Below are 18,140 nucleotides of genomic sequence, written 5' to 3'. Positions count from 1 at the left end.
AATCTGCCGGGGAAGTAAAAAGGCATTTCTCCGCCTACCGAATGGGTCGTAACTCGTAAGGCTTCGGTAGGAGTCGTTTTGGTGGCAGTAATGACAACTTCCCGACGCTAGAGGGCGTTTGTTTTCATAAAATGGATCAAAACTCATCCCTTTATGTGGAGACAACGTTTCGACTCGACTTCATAAATACTCATAGACTTTTAGAATAAGTCGTTTGGGACTATTGGATGATGGACCGTGTTCTGTCGGTTTGCTACGAAAGAGGATTAGGGCCACTGAAAAAAAATGTCAGAATTTTTTTTCAGTGGCTCAGAAAAGGTTAAAAAAAATTGTGGCACAGGAAAAAAACAAATCATAATTCGGACTGATGGGCGCCAGCAGCAACCATACAGACGCGAGTTGTGGCGGACAGCCAATGTTCTGGAGAAAATGTCTGATTTAAGCGACTTTTTACGTGCCGGAAGAGTACCAGAAGCGTCCATTGCACTAATGGAAGAACAAAAGGTGAGTAAATCAAATGAGATAGTTCAGTCTCTACAGCCGAACCGTTATGGCTAGCTGCTAGCATGTTTGTTAGCTTACGTGGTTAAAGAAATAAGCTGATTTACAATGTTAAATCACACGGATGAATAAAGGACATAACAGCTGTTAATTGGTGGAATTGTCTATAAAGTGTTTGGTATGTTTATTTTATTGTGCTTGTGTTTGAATGTTTTACAATTAAACTAAGGTTAGTTGTATATGTCAGCCACCTTCTAAATAAGATGTCTGTTGTGTTAAACTAACTTTTAGTTCAGTAGAGGACAGAAACTATAGTACAAAGTGACAGACGTTTATATATGCATATATTTAAAAGGAAAATATCATACAGCCACCCATCTACGGCTGGTTGTAGATCTGATCATTATATTTACCAACACCAACTAATGCGCCTGTCTGTGCTATTTTATTTATGTTTATTATATGTTTGTGTTACGACGTTGGAAAAAGTTACATTATGAGATTCACGAAATCATTTTGCTGCACTGTGTGATGTGTCAGCTCAAGACTGAAATTACATCTCAATCCCTGAACTAAATTATCAGCACATTTATTGCTCAGGTGCAGAAACGATAGGCTTCATTTACTAAATCAAACTTAATGTGATATTTAATTTTTTATAATAAAAAGAAACTCTTAATATTTCCTTGTGTGTTTTTATGCCTGATACCTTTTATCTTAAGAAGACTGTATATTTATGAATCTGTGTTTTTATACTTGCATGCTAATCAATCCAGTCCTTCCTCTTTTTCAGTAAAATAGAGGATTTAACATTTACTGCTGCTATTATTGTAATTCTCCCCAAACACTAAATGGCTTTAAGCAGGGACGTAAAGATACAATCTTAAAGGTGACTTTAACGTTGATTTGCAGACTAAATAATTGTCCTTTTTCATCTTTTTCTGTGCAGATTGACTGTGATGCCGCATCAACGCTGAAAAATTACGGCGATGGATTTGTTTTATTTCGGAGCTTTACTCGCTTTAAGCGAATGGACCAGGTAAATTCATTTGCGTAGACACACAACATGGTTACTAAAACCTTTGTAAATTATGTGCTGTTTTTATTTCCGGTTTCGCTCATTTCCTTCCAATTTTTTCACTTCTTCTTTTAGCAGCGCATTTACGCACACCTCTGGACACAGACACCACAGTGTCCTGCAGTCCATCAATGTCTCATTGTCTCAGTCGGTCTTTGGTACAAGATGATCTGTTTTCTTCTCGGTCTGCTTTGCTCCATCTGGGGAGAACCTGCTCAGTGTCTGGAGGAGAACAGAGGTTTTAACTTTGAAGGTGACCTCCGTCAGCTCGCTGTGGGCAACAGCTCTGTCTACATCGCTACAGAGGAGAAACTTTACCAGCTGAGCCATGACCTGACTCTGATCTACAGCCTGACCCAGAGAGGGACCTTAAAGAGTGGGGACCAACTGGATGAAGAGGAGTTTTACAGAAACCCAATGAAGACTGCCTGGAATGCAACTTTCAAAGTGAATGTTTTTTTACCATTTGAGAAAAATGACACATTGATCAGCTGTGGTGTGACTGGAAACAAACTCTGTGGTTTCTGTGAGATTCTGGACCTGAAGAACATCTCCAAGCTGGTTTACAGTGAATCCATCCAGGTGGGACCTCAGAGAAGCAGCAGTGGTTCTGTCAGCTTTCTGGTGGATGTGAAGGAGGATTCAGGTCAGACTGAGACTTACATCCTGACAGCGATAAAGAATCCTAGACTCAAGACAGAGTGTAGCGCTGATTTAAAGACAATCAACCTTCAAAACACCAATCAAAACCAGCTTGGGGAAATATTTTCCTGGTCTGGTCAATCAGGTGATAAACCTGGGATCCAAACTGAAGCTGCAGTAGAGTTTGTGGACGGATTCCAGATAAACTCAACAGTGTATCTGTTCTCCAACGTGGCATCAGGAGGTAAAAGCAACAAAGTCCGTCTGATCTGGCTTCAGGCTGAAACCAGTAAAACTCAGACTCTGGAGTCTCTTCATGGAGCGACTCTCAGTTCCTCTGGAGGTGAAGACAGCAGACTGCTGGCGTCCTCGGTCGTCCCAGGTGGACAGCAGGTCCTGTGGAGTGGAGTGTTCAGTGTGGACGGAGGAGAAAGCAACACTGAGCTGCTGCTGTTTGACATCAGTCCTGATTTCAACAGGGAGATGAATAAAGATCCAGACTTTTTTTACACATCAAAAAGTACAAAGACCTCGGTAAGTTACTGTGTTAAACATAATCTTTGAATATTTATGGTTAACATGCTTTGATATTTAACTCAGTCCTGGATGACTGAGAATCTCCAGCAGCATTTTACATGTATGAACTGAGGCAATAAATTTAATAAATGTTGAATGATTTCTATTGAAAAAATATAAAGGTTGGCAGGTTTTGTGTATTATTCACTTTTTTTTCTCTTTTAAATCACTTTAACTTTGTTGTGTTCAGTTTGAGAAATATAAAAACATTTTATCATATGATCTGTGGCAATGTGTGTATTGTTGTTTATAGTTTTGTTTATATTTATATCTGAAATACAAACATTTAAAGCCAACTTATTGAAAGTTGTTCCAGACATTCTGTGTTGCCATTTATAAAACTATACATCTTTCCTTGGTTTGAAAAGACAAAATGTTGAACCGATTCTCTCTGTTCCTCAGTCGGTTCTCCTGAAACCAAAGGCTGTGCTTTTTAAGCAGAACCTCATGAGTTCTGTTCTGACTGTCCGGCTGAACGGCTGGATGGTTTTCTTCATTGGAACAGCAGATGGACAGATCATCAAGGTGGGTAGAAAACTAACAACTGAGGGGCTAAATATGTTTTAGCAAAATAAGTAACATTAAACACTGAATTTGGTTTCAGCTTTTGTAAATCATATCAATATCACAGTTAAAACTGTTGAATTTGTTTTCTCTAACAGTTGACAAGCAATATTTACATATTTGTTTTTCTGTTTTTTTTTTAAGTATAAAAATTTAACAGACACAAATGTGGTGTATAAATAAAACCACATGGCCTTTGATAACATTTAATCCACAGGTGTTGGGGTTGTGTTGACATTAGATCAGACTGGGATGTATGTAGTAAGCTTTAAAATGTACTACTCAAAATCAACTATTTAAAAATACATTTTAATCTCTAGTAGGTTTTCCTTCAGGATCCCCCTGTAATCAGCTTCCTCCATATTCCCACTAACTCCCACCATAACATGATTCTGCCACCACTATGTCTGCCAAGAGGAAGATGGGAGTTTTTGTCACTGATAACGTTTTGTTCAAAGGTCAAAAAGTTACATTTTGACTCACTGAGGTTAGCTACAATAACTCTCTTGCTAAAACCAAATATACCCTCCACTGAATGCTCCTCTTGTAGAGGAATCAGTCTTATGGGATGTGATACAAAGATTTTGTGTAAAGCCCTCTCTAGGAGATTAGATAAGTACCTGCCCAGTTTAATAGTAGATGATCAGCAAGGATTTATTAAAACAAGACAAGGCTACCATAATATAAGACGGGTCCTTAATGTATTGCATGAAAAACATAATTGTAAAGACACAACAATGTTATCATTGGACGCACGTCAAGCTTTTGATAGAATAGAGTGGGATTATCTGTTTGAAGTGCTCCCCAAATATGGATTTGGTGAAAGCTTTCAAAATGGATACGACTATTATATACTGATCCCATAGCACAAGTTTTAACTAATAATAACATGTCAAAACCTTTTAATCTACAACGGTCAACTAGACAGGGTTGCCCCCTGTCACCACTACTTTTTGTATTGGCAATAGAACCTCTGGCGATGGCTGTTAGAGCAAATTCAGGAATATCCGGTATTCGAATTGGAGGAAGAGATCATCTCATTTCCCTGTTCGTGGATGATATCATATTTTTCTTGAGTAATCTGAAAATCAGTATTCCTAAATTATTACATCTAATAAAAGAATTTGGTGAATTTTCAGGATATACAATTAATAATTCTAAATCAGAGTTAATGTTTCTTAATGAAGAAGAAAGGAGAAGTCCTATTGTGACTACCCCATTTAAAACAACAACAATAGGTTTTACATATTTGGGCATTAAGGTCACCCCATCTCTTAATGAAATAATCACAACAAATTATAATCCCCTTGTGGAAAAAGTCACAGAAATGCTAAATAGATGGTCAAACCTGCCTATATCCATGATAGGCCGAATAAATTTATTAAAAATGACAATCTTGCCCAAATTTTTGTATTATTTCCAAACACTTCCATTGCCGCTGTCAGAGTCATTTTATGACAGTCTGGACAAACTATTTAATCAATTTATTTGGAGTAACAGAAAAGCAAGACTCCGTTTAAAACTACTCTTATCTGCCCTATGAAAGAGGTGGACTTCAAGTCCCTCTTCTCAGATGGTATTATATGGCCGCCCAACCAACATCAGCTACCCATTACTTTTGCCCGATGGCACCTCCAGCCTGGGTAGACATTGAACAACAATCTGTTCCAGATTTCCCCTTAAATACCTTTCTATATTCTTCGGATCTAAAGACATTAAAAAAGACCACAAAAAATCTTTTTTTTAAAAATACGATTACAAACTGGCATGCAGCACATAAACATGTTGCTGAGCGACTAGAGTTATCACAATTTACCCCTATATGGGGTAATGAAAGGTTCACACCAGGAAAAAATGATGGAGGATTTAAACTATGGAAAAATAAAGGCATTCAGAAAATTAAAGATCTATATGTTGATGGCAAGTTACTTACTTTTGATCAGTTATGTAAGAAGTATTTAATACCCCCGAAACATTTTTTTAAATACTTGCAATTGAAAAACTTTATGTCATCAAAACTGAAACAAACAGTTGACATTCCACCCTTAACGAAAATAGAAGAGGTGTGTGTTGGAGACTCAAAAGGGAAAGGTTTTCTTTCTGTGTTCTATAATTTGTTAATGCTTTCCTCTAAGGACTCAGCAATAGATAAGTTAGACGCTTGGAGAAGAGATACTTTCGAAGATATAGATGAGGAAGACTGGAACCAGGCCTGTTTAAAAGCACAAAAACAAACGATAAACACACGATTTAAACTTTTGCAATATAAATGGCTCATGAGAACCTACGTAACACCAGTTAAGCTTCATCATATGTCCAGTGATATTCCAGATACTTGCCCTAAATGTTTGTTTGAAAAAGGAACGCTTCTCCATTGTTTGTGGGATTGTCTTAAAATTCAGAAGTTTTGGAGGGATGTTATTGGGTGTCTATCTGACTTGTTTAAGGTGAAAGTCCCATTGGAGGTTAAAACCTGTGTTCTAGGAATATACCCAGTGGAATTTAAACAATCACAGAGGAAAACTAAATTGATAGACTATGGACTTCTTCAAGCCAGAAGATCTATAGCATTATGCTGGAGGGGCATGGACGCACCCTCCCTGGGACTCTGGAAGAAGGAAATTGCAAATTCGCTCGGACTGGAAAAACTAACATAGATCGCAAAGGGTAAACAACAGGACTTTGAAAATCTCTGGGAGCCATATATGAAGACCATAGGGACTGAAGGTGGAACTTATTAATGGATGTCTTGTCTACTGTTTCTATTCAGATATTGTTCTGTTATTCTTCTTTGTCTTTTTTCTCTAATTTAAAAAGTTCTTGATATTTTTGGAACCAAACAAATGCAGGTTTGAAGGGTGAGTGTGGGAGTGAATGCAAGAGTGTATAAGTACATGTTATAATGTTAAGTTTGTTGTGTGTGAATTTGTTGTGCCAAAAAAGAGAAAATTCAATAAAATATATTTGGAAAAAAAAAAGTTACATTTTGGTCTCATATGACCACAGAACCTTCTTCCACAGGTTTGCTGTATTTTCTGCAATTCAAGTCTTGTTTCCCAAAAATAGTCAGATTTGTCATGTATGTGATCAATTGTTCTGTAACAGGTTTTCCCATTTCTGTGAATTTCTGCATGTCACTTTATGCTATTATATTCATCGTAGGTCATTTAATTCATCCATCATCCAACCCCATCTCCTGGATACATCCTCTAACATCACTGTTGTTGTTTCCAGCTTTCTGTGGACAGGAAGTTTCAGCCCTCCTGTCCACACATCCTCTACAGAACCAGTGGAGACAACAAAGTGTTTCCAAAAGTCCAACTGGATCCAGTGGATCAGAAACATGTCTATGTACCGTTTAAAAACCAGGTAGATTGGAGCTTTTTCATGAGGCGTTCACTTCCCCTGCCTATTGCTGTGTTTCTGAAACATGGCGTTCTGCTCCAGGTTAAACGTGTTCCAGTGTCAAACTGCACAACTTACCAAAATGTGAAGGATTGTCTTTCTGCCCAGGATCCATTCTGTGTCTGGTGTGTCTCTAAGAAAAGGTCAGAGAAACTTCACCTGCAGCTCAATCCTTCATCTCAACTTTATGATGACACATTTAAATGTTTTCAGCTGCTCATTTAAAGACGACTGCATAGATTCAGAGAGGCTGTCCATCCCTGATGAATCCAAGCAGAAAATAGTTTCTCACAGATTTCAGAAGGATTCCACAGGAGAGGTGGGTTATTAATATATTTATGACTGTATTTATCTGGAACTATCAGTCATTATCATCTTATATTTGTTCTTTTCTCAGATGAAAATAATCCTCCAATCACATCTGACTGTAGAGAAGAAGGTTCAGTCTAACTTCACCTGTGATTTCTCTACAACCTTCACTCAGCTTTGTACAAATCAAGAACCAAAACCACAGTACCCACAATGCACCTGCATTCTCAATGACCCTCTCCCTGCTGATGGTCAGTGATGGTCAGGAAGTCTTTAAACATTTGTTTCAGCTGTTAAAGTTTCATACTTTATCTTGGATTTACAGATCCTGACGTTACCGTGACGATCAGACTTGGAGACACAAAACTGACAGAACAAATAAAGATCATTAATTGTTCCAGTATCCAGGGGCAACCAAGTTTTCACCTGTAAGTTCATCTATGTTTTCTAATACAGATTTAATAACAACTGAAATCATCCTAAAGTCTAACAGTATGATTTAACTCCAGTGTTTTCATAATAACTCTGCATGAAATCTGAATAATGCAAATATTGTAGCTGATATTTAAATCTGACAGATTACAAGCTGGTAGAATCATCTGTTTCATGTTGTAGCTGAAAGGAAATAATTTGTCTTGAATCCAGAGAAGCTTCATTCTTCACAATGTTTCATTAACAGGAAAGATGCATTATTATTGCATCTTGATGTTTCTAAAAGAATCTGCATCATGTGTCATAATGTTTGAGTAAAGCTGAGATCAAACTGGGATCAAACTGGGGCTGTTTTCTGTCCAGGTGTCAGCGGTGTATCAGAGCAGGATGTGGGTGGAGACAGAACAGCTGCTCCTGGGCCACTGATGCAGTCAGCAACGTAATCTTGAAATATTTGATGATTTTTAGATGAAATTTAGAGAAGTTTTCTTCTCAAATAGGGTTTGTTAGTTGTAATTGCATTTCTTAATATGAATATCTACTGTATTTCTTTTGTCATTTCTAATGTAATCTGGAACAGCTTCATAAAATGAACTGATAAATGTCACTTCTTTCTTTCTGCAGGACATTTGCCCAAACCTTGAGCAGTTTGGGAGAAATTTTTCTGTGAGTCTCATTTTTAATTGTTTTGAGTTAATTTGGTTATACTGAAAATATAACCAGCAAGTTATATTTGTTATATTTTCATTATAACTCTTTGGTAATGTGAAACATTTGTATTTTCTGCTCCTTCAGATACCAGAGATCTCCTCCGTCTCTCCCAGTGTTGTGTCTTTCTATGGCAGAAATCAGGCTGTGTTGTCGGGTCGTAACCTCAGAGATGTGACCCGAGTCAGGATTAAAGCAGACCTGGACTGTGACCCAAAGGAGTGAGTCCTTTTATTCTTTACCACAGTATCTGAAACCATTATGTGTCCTTTGAAGTATATATTCACTCATTGTTTTTTAGGATAAAGAAAGTTATTAAATTACAGAGAAAACATTGAATGACTTAAAAGTGTGTTTTCTGTCTGAAAGAAGTGATCAGCAACCTTCCTCTATAATAGCAACTCTTACCTCATGTGGTAGAAAAACTAACACTAGTGCAGCCTCTGTCTGACTGTGCAGACATGCACTTTCACAGGAACAGTGCATGTGAAAGTGCACTGTGGCCTTTCAGAGTGAACTTGCTTACAGCTCACATATTTATTCCCTGTTTCATAACTGGTCACTGCATTATGTTTTGTTTTGGGTTCTTTTGGTGTAAAGCATTATGAGTTGCCTTGTTGCTGAAGTTTGCTATGCAAATAAATGTGGTCTGACTTGTGATGTCAGTTCATGGTTTTCAGTTTTTCTCTCTGTGTTTTCTGATCAGATCTCCTGTGTTCAGCAACAACGGCTCCAGTCTGACCTTCCACATCCCCAGCACAGAAGCTAAAGGCCCGGTCAAAATATGTGTTCTCCTTCCAGATGGAAGTTGCCACGGCAACTTCATCGTCACCTATCAGTCATCACCAATCTGCACTGATATCACACCAAGCAGCAGCTGGAGAAGGTATTTAAACTTTTTCTTGCAAAAATGATAGATTTCCATCATCTGCAGAGCAACATGCACTGATGTAATATTAATTTATTTATTAAACCCAAAGTTGATTGGTAGGCCAGGTTAAACTTCACACGTCCTGATTTCTTGTTGAACCTTTTTAAACTTTATAAATCACACATACCCTCTAAAATCAATCTGAAACCCAGATTGATTTGATGTGTTCTTGATTCATTTTGTTCTTCATTGTTGATTCCTGACAAACCTGATGTTTGTTGAGTCAAGTTCTCAGCTGACCTGATGTTTTGCTAACACTGTGACTTTACAGTGAGTCAGGTGTTCAGAGGTTTTCTTCATGGTAAATACTTTTCACACCACTGAATGCACGTAAAACTCTGTAGTTAGAAGAGTCACATGCTGTATGCTGTGAAAAAACTGGTCAGAACAACAAGCGAGTAAAGTGTGTTTGTTCTCTGTGTCCTCCAGTGGGGGCAGGAAGGTCACTATTACTGGGACTCACCTGGATTTGGTGGAGGGATCACACACAGCCACACCCAGCAGGAAGTCATGTCTCCCATGAGCAGCAGCTATCAGGTAACTCTGCAGACAGAAACTCTGTTATCAGCATATAGTGAACTACATCAAGCTACATTTTCATTTTCAACAGACTCTCATCTATAAAACTCCAGCAGCCAAAGGCCCTCTAGTGTCCATCAGCACAGCGTTTCTGAAAGTAGCCAATGAAACGTTGGCATGCTCGAAGAAAATAACTTACTATCCTGACCCAGAGTTTTCCAGCTTCACAGCGGTGAAGTACGGGGACGACGTCCGCATCATTATTCAGGTAAGGTCGTTTCTGTCCACATTTGTTCAGTCAGACATGATGATGTTACATTATTGAAGGGGAAACTGGTTTTGTTCTTTCAGAAAAAGGCAGATAACCTGCAGATGACAGTAGAAGAGCTGTCAGTTGTGGGAATTCAGAATAAAATTCAATATGCCTGCGACATAAAACCCGAAGGAACCATCAACAAGACAGAAACCTTTACCTGTGAGATCAAAGGACTGCAAAGCGATCACATTGATATGGTCGAGGTGAAAACCAAATTTATGGTCGTATTAGTTGAACAATTTAAGTGCTGTTGAAATCCTGTGTTTTTTAGCTGCAACTACAACAAATTTCCCTATCAGTTTTTCACATTACTTGGTTAATATAAATCAAGAAACAGGACAGAACATGTTGATGGAAGCAGAAAAGCTAAACTGACTCTAGTTTTGTTAGAAAACTGGGCAAGTGTTATGATTTACCGAATGACACTTCATGACAAAAGTCATAAACCTCCATGAAGACACCACTTCATGTTCAAGTCAGGAGTTATGTCATACTTACCACAGTCTCATGTCAGTCTTATGCACACCCCTTCAAATGAATTGTTACCAACCATTGTGATTATTATCTCTTACAGGTGAAATATGGAAATGAATCTATAAAACTGAACAAATCATCTTCATTATTAATTTTAATACTGCTCATCATATTGCTGATCCCCATCACCCTGGTTGGTAAGTGCACCATGGTTTAGCCCTCCTCCAAAAATCCTGCTCGAGATTTCTCTTCATTTGTTCTTCATTGGCTCGTTCATTTCAGTCGTGTTTTTCATCTACCGAAGACAACGGCAGCAGTTGACTGTTAGGATGAACAACGTGATGGAAAAGCTGGAGTGTGAGATTAGGAACGACATCCTGTAATATTCGGCTTGATTAAAGCGGAACCCACAAAAAACACACAAGGGGGATCTTGTGTCAGGTAAATAGGAAATAAGTGTTACCAGGTTAATTTGATAAAAAAATTAATATTCAACCACTCAATACAAAATTAATAGGTTTTTACCAGAGATTATTTATTCAGAAAACCTGAAATTTGCATACTTAATAAACCTAAATCATTACACCAAAACCCTCCAAAATAATCAAGGGTCTGATTCGCCTTGTTCAGGCTGAGTCCTCAACCACACTTAAATAATCGAAGGTCCTAATAGTCCTGTTCCTTTTTTATAATATTTTTGTCCATGAAAGAGTCCCATAAACTCCAAATCAAACAACGTCCTGGAAGCGTCTCTCCGTATTAATCCCCGGTCTCCATCCCAAAAGAAAAATCCAAAACGTCAAAAAAAACCAAAAAAGATGAGAAAAAAGAAGAGTGGTGCCACCCAAAAACCCCCAAAAGAAAATAAAGTCAAGATCTCATCGGGAGCGTCGCTTTTCCCCCCCGGTGGCTTCCTCCATGCACTGGCGTCGTCCTTCTGCACCGGGCGGCATTTCCTCGGTGCAAACTTCGGTCCAGGCTTTTGGGCACGATCTGCGGCGCTGGGGCGAACCTTAATCGATCTTTTATCTTTTTCGTTAGTTTCTTTCCTTGGGTTAAACAATCAATAAAGCCAAACTCCCGCTGCACAGATCTGACCATGAGCGTCCTACTTGCTGATTGTGCCACGCCTCGCCGTCGCACACGCCCCCTTTTCATTACTAAATTTTCACACACCTGGTTCCAAATATGATTGACCCAACATCAGTTTTTTTAACAGTGGAACTTCAACATATTTAAAAAAATAAAACTTGTGGGGATTTTATCCCCACAAGTGTTCCACATTCCGCTTGGAATTTTTAACATTTAATATAGTTACTGAGAAAAAACAAAACATAGTCAGACAAGGTCAGGCCTTTTTTTTTCTGAGTCTGGCATTAGGTTTGCTTTTTTTTTTTCTATGTATAAAATAGATTTTAAGATTATTTTATTAACTTATAAAGTTTTAAATGGGTTATCTTCAGGATCTTTTAAAATTTCAGTCTGTGTCCAGAACCCTCAGATCAATCAATCAGCTTTTACTTACAGTCCCTCGGACTCGACTAAGGAAAGGAGATCGGGCTTTTTCTGTTGTTGCTCCTAATTTATGGAACAATTTGCATTTTCAGATTAGATCTGCTAGCAGCCTGGATCATTTTAAATCGCTTCTCAAAACTCATTTTTATTCGTTGGCTTTTAACTGAAGCAATTTTTGATATTCTGTTTTATCTACTTGTGTTATTGTCATTCCTGCAGCACTTTGGTGCAGTTTTATACCTGTTTTAAAGTGCTATATAAATAAATTTGACATTGACATTTGACATTGACATGTCACCTGCTAAATTTGTCAGGGTTTAATGTGTATCAATCCAATCCTAATCACATCCTAAGCTAGGTCAGTTAGTTTGGCTCAACATCATTCATACTGTTGGTGAACTTAGGTTCTAAGTAATAGTTTAATTTGTTCAACGTGTTAAAGAGACCCAATCATGACCCAATCAGAGTTCCTCATGAAGAGGAACTCATGAAGCCTTCCTCTTCATGAGGTTCTCGTAGAAACAGTGTCTTCAGTCAGAGGCCTTTTCAGTTTGCTGTAATACTGACTGCTACAAGAGATTCTTCCTTCCCACAGCCATTACCATTTGTAATAACTCTGTAAAGAATCATGAATATATTGAGTTACAGCAACATTTAGTTTCCCTGTCAGATCAATAAAGTATTTATAATATGAATCGATTAGGAATTGGTGGAGGCAGCTAAAGATTGCACCCACAGGAAGCGGCAGAGAGCGAGCGGCCGCACCTCTCTGCCTCATGCTGGCTCCGCTCCACCTGGGCCCGGGTCGCCCGCGCTTCCTCCCTCACTCTGTCCAGAGTCTCCCTCAGTCTCCGGTTGGCGTCCATCAGCTCGCCTTCAGAGCGTGACAGCGCCCCCAGCTGGACACTGAGCTCTTGGTTCTGCTGTTGTCTCAAACAATATTCAGGGTAGAAATCAAATCCATTACAACTCAAAACAAAGAAAAGAACAAAAAGACTCACCTGCTGCAGCTCAATAATCTCTGCTTTCTGTCTCTCTCGCTCCTCTAGCTGTGAACTCTGATGCTGCAGTTTGTTTCTAGGAAACACAAAACATTTTCAAGAATAGATTCACATTAGATGGTTATTGTGCTGAGAGGAACTTCACATCATCATCATCAGCCCCAGACTTTACTGACCAACATGAAACACTGAAGTCTCAAACCACAGAAACAGGAACAGGATCTTTAACTAGGCTGTAACTTGAAGGCGAATGCTGGGGGCCGATTGTGCAGCATTAAAACATCTCAAATTTGTTACATCTTTGATATTATAAAATAAAGATGTAAAGATTGACTCAGGTTGTTTGCATCCTTAAAAAGTCTTACATTTATATGGGGGGATAAGTTGGCCTTGACGTATTGGCATGTTTAATAATTAGGTCTTTTAACTGCAGCCTGTTAGGCTTCTAAACTAGAATGTGGTGGATCATCTGCAGGGATATGAATCTGCGCTGTAGTTTGATAAACTAGGGGCCCACGGAACTAGAAAGGGCTTCGGTTGGGGTGTACAGTACCGGTCCGGTCCGGTCCGGCCCACCTGAGGTTCTGCAGCTCTCTGCGGAGCGACTCCTCTCCCTGCTGAGCGCTGCGCAGTCGTTCCTCCCACTCCTCCTTCAGTGTCTGATCCGACGAGTCCTGCAGCGCCCTCTGCTGTTCCAACACTGCCAGGCGGTTCTCCAGCTCCAGCCTGGAACAAACACATGCAGGATGATTTAACACGACTCACTCGTTCATATTCACTCATTCTGGATCAGGTTCATGAGGTGAGTCTCACCTCTCTTCGTGTAAGGCGGCCATCTTGTGGAACTCCTCCTCTCGGGCCGACTGCACCTTCCTCACCATCTCTCTCTCTTTTTCCAACACAACCTCCTTGTTTCGCTCCAGCGCCGCCTTCAGCACCTCAACGTCTGCCTGCAGACCTGACACACACCAGATACACACATTATATACTTCCTGCCTTGGAAAATATGAACACAGCTTGTTTGTGATGTGTACAGTAGCTTTTTATGAATGAATTGACTTTAGCTAGGTGAGACTTAAGGAAAGAAAAACATTAATTTAGTGTTTCTTGGAAAAGTATTTTTCTTATGCTAGAAGGAAGTAGAAAACAGACACATGAAGCAGACGCTAGTCACAGCTGAGCTGTTAGAAGCTCTGCAGACACAGAGCAGAACAAATGTTGGGAGGATTTGTTCCCTCACCATTTGTAAAAATAATAATAATAATAATGGAGGAACTGAGATCTGGTTTAAAAAAGGAATTCAAATAATTAATTCAGGTTTTGAATAGAGGAAACTTTTAGAACATGCGGACATGAACACCGACCAAACCTGCTGTGGATCAAAGCATATTGAGGTATCAAATGGTCCAGTCAAAGTCCAGACTCAGTCTGCTTTAATACCTGAACATCTCTGTTCACAGAGATGTTCAGGTATTAACATTTTGACAGGGAGCTTTTCTGTAACAGTCTGGCAGGATCTGGTGAGTCTCCAGTCTACTAAAAATAAAGTGATGAACCAACGAAAACCTTATTGAAGATAAAACTATTATTTTAAACAGAACTTGCATAACTCACTTATAAGCTTTTTAATATCTCAGAATCTCAGGCCTTTCAAGTAAGAATTTCTAATTTCATCCTTAAAACTCCGAGGTCAATGGCATTTTAATAGAAAAAAATATATACACAATAAAATTATAATTAAATTGTAAAGTCATATTGGTCATAATTAAAATTTCCATAATTTTAAACAAAAAGTGATGGGTAATAAATAACATTATATAACACGTCACATATCAACCACACCAGTTAATCAATCAATCAGGTGTGTGTGCATCTGTGAATCAGGTTTTTATATCCTTGTGGGAACCTATTTCTGGGATTGTGGGGACCACTGATCTTTGAGGGGACATTTTCTTGGATCCCATGAGGGGAATTGCTGTTTTTGGGTCAGGTATGTGATGGTTAGGGTTGGATAAAGAAAATGAATGGAAGTCAGTAAAGTGTCCCCACAAGTCATAAAAAAACGACTGCGTATGTTTGTGTCTGGGAGTGTCTCTGTACCGTCCATCTGTCCCTGCAGCGTCCCTCTCCCTCTCCATGTCTCCTTTGGAGCGAGCACACTCCAGCCTGACGCTGGCCAGCTCTAGTTTGTGCGAATGCTTCAGGCTGTCGACCTGCCAGCAGTCAGGGTGAAGAGTTAAAGCAGCAGCGACTCTCTGAGGAGTCAGACTCAGACCGGATGTGGAGCAGCGTACCTGAGCGGTCAGAGCGCTGGCCTCCCTCTCGGCGCGGTGCAGCCTCCCGGTCAGCTGGCCGTTCTGCTCGTGGCTCTGCTGGAGCTCGCTCTCCATCCTTTGTAAAGGCACCATTTGGAATCCAAGACCAAATTGCATATGATATAAAACAATTCCGATTCTTACAAGTTCCCTCTTAGGTCGGGAGGCAGTAAACATTCACCAAGATAATGATAAGTAATAATATTTATTGGTTCACCTCAGTGGCGGAGCCAGAGGGGTGGCCGGGGTGGACTTGCCACCCCCAACAGAGCCCTGGCCACCCCTACTGCCACCCCACTGGAAATGGTCATTTTAAAATATAATACTTATGAGATCGGCAAAGATTTGCCAGGAAAAGTATAATTTCCGACTGTCCCTGAAGGCAGCCCGATGCCCGACACTGTTCATTGGTTAAACTGACATGTGGGTCCTGCTTGATACACAACACATCCGAGGCTTTAGAGTTACACCGTCGAGGAGTTCTGCAGGTATTTCCAACATTTTACCGCTCAGCAGTAACCGCTGTTACCTTCCTAATGAGAGGCGGCACTTGTCATACATTTCTAAAAAAAAAAAAAAATGGTTGTGTATCGCTGCGTAGTGCCTCGTTTATTATATTAGCCATGCTAGTGCTGGTAGATTGTGTTTAGACAGATTCTTTTAACATATGTTTTAGTGCACTGCTGCCCTCTAATGTTTTATTTCTCCAGCTCTTGCTTTAAATGTGTGGTAAGAATATGAGAAAAACCATTAAGTTTTATAATGACTGAAATGTAAGTAGGCTATGTCATATGAAAGCTTTGAATTATAACCCAACTAGTTATATTAATTAATTTTAATTAATGTATTTTTAATTTAGTATTTTAGCTAGCTACAGAAAACTAAAAACTATAGTTTAAATAATAGTTAAAATAGTGTTGTCTCTGCCAAACAGTCATGGAGTGTAAATACCAGGCTCTTATTTTGTGTAGAACCCAAATGAAGAGAAAAGGGAAGATCTCCCAGTTCTTCTTAAAGAACTCTGCAGCAGTGACCAGGACCAGACCAGGACCATACAGAACCCTGCAGCAGGGACCAGGACCAGACAGAACCCTGCAGCAGTGACCAGGACCAGACAGAACCCTGCAGCAGTGACCAGGACCAGACAGAACCCTGCAGCAGTGTCCAGGACCAGACCAGGACCATACAGAGCCCTGCAGCAGTGTCCAGGACCAGACCAGGACCATACAGAACCCTGCAGCAGTGACCAGGACCAGACAGAACCCTGCAGCAGTGACCAGGACCAGACAGAACCCTGCAGCAGTGACCAGGACCAGACAGAACCCTGCAGCAGTGACCAGGACCAGACAGAACCCTGCAGCAGTGACCAGGACCAGACAGAACCCTGCAGCAGTGTCCAGGACCAGACCAGGACCATACAGAACCCTGCAGCAGTGACCAGGACCAGACAGAACCCTGCAGCAGTGACCAGGACCAGACAGAGCCCTGCAGCAGTGACCAGGACCAGACAGAACCCTGCAGCAGTGACCAGGACCAGACAGAACCCTGCAGCAGTGACCAGGACCAGACAGAGCCCTGCAGCAGTGTCCAGGACCAGACCAGGACCAGACAGAACCCTGCAGCAGTGACCAGGACCAGACAGAGCCCTGCAGCAGTGACCAGGACCAGACAGAACCCTGCAGCAGTGACCAGGACCAGACCAGGACCAGACAGAACCCTGCAGCAGTGACCAGGACCAGACAGAGCCCTGCAGCAGTGACCAGGACCAGACAGAACCCTGCAGCAGTGACCAGGACCAGACAGAACCCTGCAGCAGTGACCAGGACCAGACAGAACCCTGCAGCAGTGACCAGGACCAGACAGAGCCCTGCAGCAGTGTCCAGGACCAGACCAGGACCATACAGAACCCTGCAGCAGTGACCAGGACCAGACAGAGCCCTGCAGCAGTGACCAGGACCAGACAGAACCCTGCAGCAGTGACCAGGACCAGACAGAGCCCTGCAGCAGTGTCCAGGACCAGACCAGGACCAGACAGAACCCTGCAGCAGTGACCAGGACCAGACAGAGCCCTGCAGCAGTGACCAGGACCAGACAGAACCCTGCAGCAGTGACCAGGACCAGACAGAACCCTGCAGCAGTGACCAGGACCAGACAGAACCCTGCAGCAGTGACCAGGACCAGACAGAACCCTGCAGCAGTGACCAACCTGGAGAATCCAGCCAGGAGACTCCAGGCCCAAGTGTATCACCAGCGGGTTAGAGGCTGTGACAGAGAGTTATTAAGTATTAAAATCCAATAAGCCTAATTCTAAAGGTTAGCATGATGCTTTTTGCATTTTTTATTGTGTCTGTTTATGCATTTCCAATTAAGTTCCAGAGAGAGATGAGGGTGATACAGATTCAGAGTCAGACTCTGGGGAGGAAGACAGTGAAGCAGAAGGAAATGGCACTGAACTGCCCCCACCCAGCACAACCTATTGCACACCAGAAGCACCAGTTTATTTTTATTTATTTATTTGTGAGAATTTGTTTTTGGTCATATTCTGGGCTCTGAGTTTACATTTACATGTTCACTGTTCCATAGTGCCATTTAACGTCTTGTTTGGTCATGGCAAATTTTAGTTAAATAAACCATTTTAATTTGAGTGTGTGTGAGAAAATATTTGTTTCCTTTCGTTCATCATTTGTATATGGACCCCTCTGATAAAGCCTTGCTCACCCTTTGGCCACCCCTTGAAAAAAAGTCTAGCTCCGCCACTGCTTTCATCAGGTAATCTGCCGGGGAAGTAAAAAGGCATTTCTCCGCCTACCGAATGGGTCGTAACTCGTAAGGCTTCGGCAGGAGTCGTTGGCAG

General features: G+C 40.7%; 2 protein-coding genes and 1 long non-coding RNA gene across 5 annotated transcripts; 2 read left to right on the top strand and 1 right to left on the bottom strand.

Annotated features, from left to right (window-relative positions):
- Position 1: 1 nt before the first annotated feature.
- LOC129376068 (plexin-C1-like) lies at positions 2–9,990 on the top strand. Its single transcript, XM_055055493.1, is given in 16 exon segments — positions 2–504; positions 1,451–1,540; positions 1,655–2,755; positions 3,200–3,322; positions 6,596–6,730; positions 6,809–6,909; positions 6,980–7,085; positions 7,164–7,326; positions 7,401–7,503; positions 7,871–7,946; positions 8,132–8,173; positions 8,303–8,436; positions 8,922–9,101; positions 9,576–9,625; positions 9,628–9,683; positions 9,757–9,990. Coding segments are annotated over 16 exon segments (2,913 nt in total). The 5' UTR covers positions 2–285.
- A 27-nt stretch (positions 9,991–10,017) lies between these two features.
- Positions 10,018–13,060, top strand: LOC129376202 (uncharacterized). Of its 2 annotated transcripts, XR_008607722.1 has the most exons (4): positions 10,018–10,184; positions 10,556–10,652; positions 10,738–10,896; positions 13,020–13,060. It is a non-coding gene; the product is annotated as an uncharacterized LOC129376202 (long non-coding RNA). The 2 variants fall into 2 exon arrangements; XR_008607721.1 differs by lacking the exon at positions 13,020–13,060 and having other exon boundaries at positions 10,738–12,180.
- Positions 12,351–15,084, bottom strand: LOC129376201 (centrosomal protein of 83 kDa-like). Of its 2 annotated transcripts, XM_055055731.1 has the most exons (5): positions 15,072–15,084; positions 13,785–13,929; positions 13,548–13,697; positions 12,972–13,047; positions 12,351–12,893 (listed from the first exon to the last, which is right to left on the bottom strand). In XM_055055731.1, the coding sequence occupies exons 1-5, from the start codon at positions 15,076–15,078 to the stop codon at positions 12,690–12,692; spliced, it is 582 nt and encodes a 193-aa protein (XP_054911706.1). In that variant the 5' UTR covers positions 15,079–15,084; the 3' UTR covers positions 12,351–12,689. The 2 variants fall into 2 exon arrangements, with proteins under 2 accessions (XP_054911706.1, XP_054911705.1); XM_055055730.1 differs by having other exon boundaries at positions 12,351–13,047.
- Positions 15,085–18,140: the final 3,056 nt, after the last annotated feature.

This window comes from Poeciliopsis prolifica, unplaced genomic scaffold (assembly GCF_027474105.1).
Source record: "Poeciliopsis prolifica strain line A6 unplaced genomic scaffold, Auburn_PproV2 SCAFFOLD042, whole genome shotgun sequence".
Taxonomy (NCBI): Eukaryota; Metazoa; Chordata; class Actinopteri; order Cyprinodontiformes; family Poeciliidae; genus Poeciliopsis; species Poeciliopsis prolifica.
The sequence above is the reverse complement of the archived record's forward strand: the minus strand, read 5'-3'. Positions and strand labels throughout refer to the sequence as shown.

What these genes read in the sequence shown, in the direction of transcription:
- LOC129376201 (XM_055055730.1), bottom strand. An exon ending in GCCGCCTTACACGAAGAGAG is followed by an intron (nt 13,698 to 13,784) that starts GTGAGACTCACC and finishes TGTTTGTTCCAG; the next exon opens with GCTGGAGCTGGAGAACCGCC. An exon ending in AGAGAGCTGCAGAACCTCAG is followed by an intron (nt 13,048 to 13,547) that starts GTGGGCCGGACC and finishes TGTGTTTCCTAG; the next exon opens with AAACAAACTGCAGCATCAGA.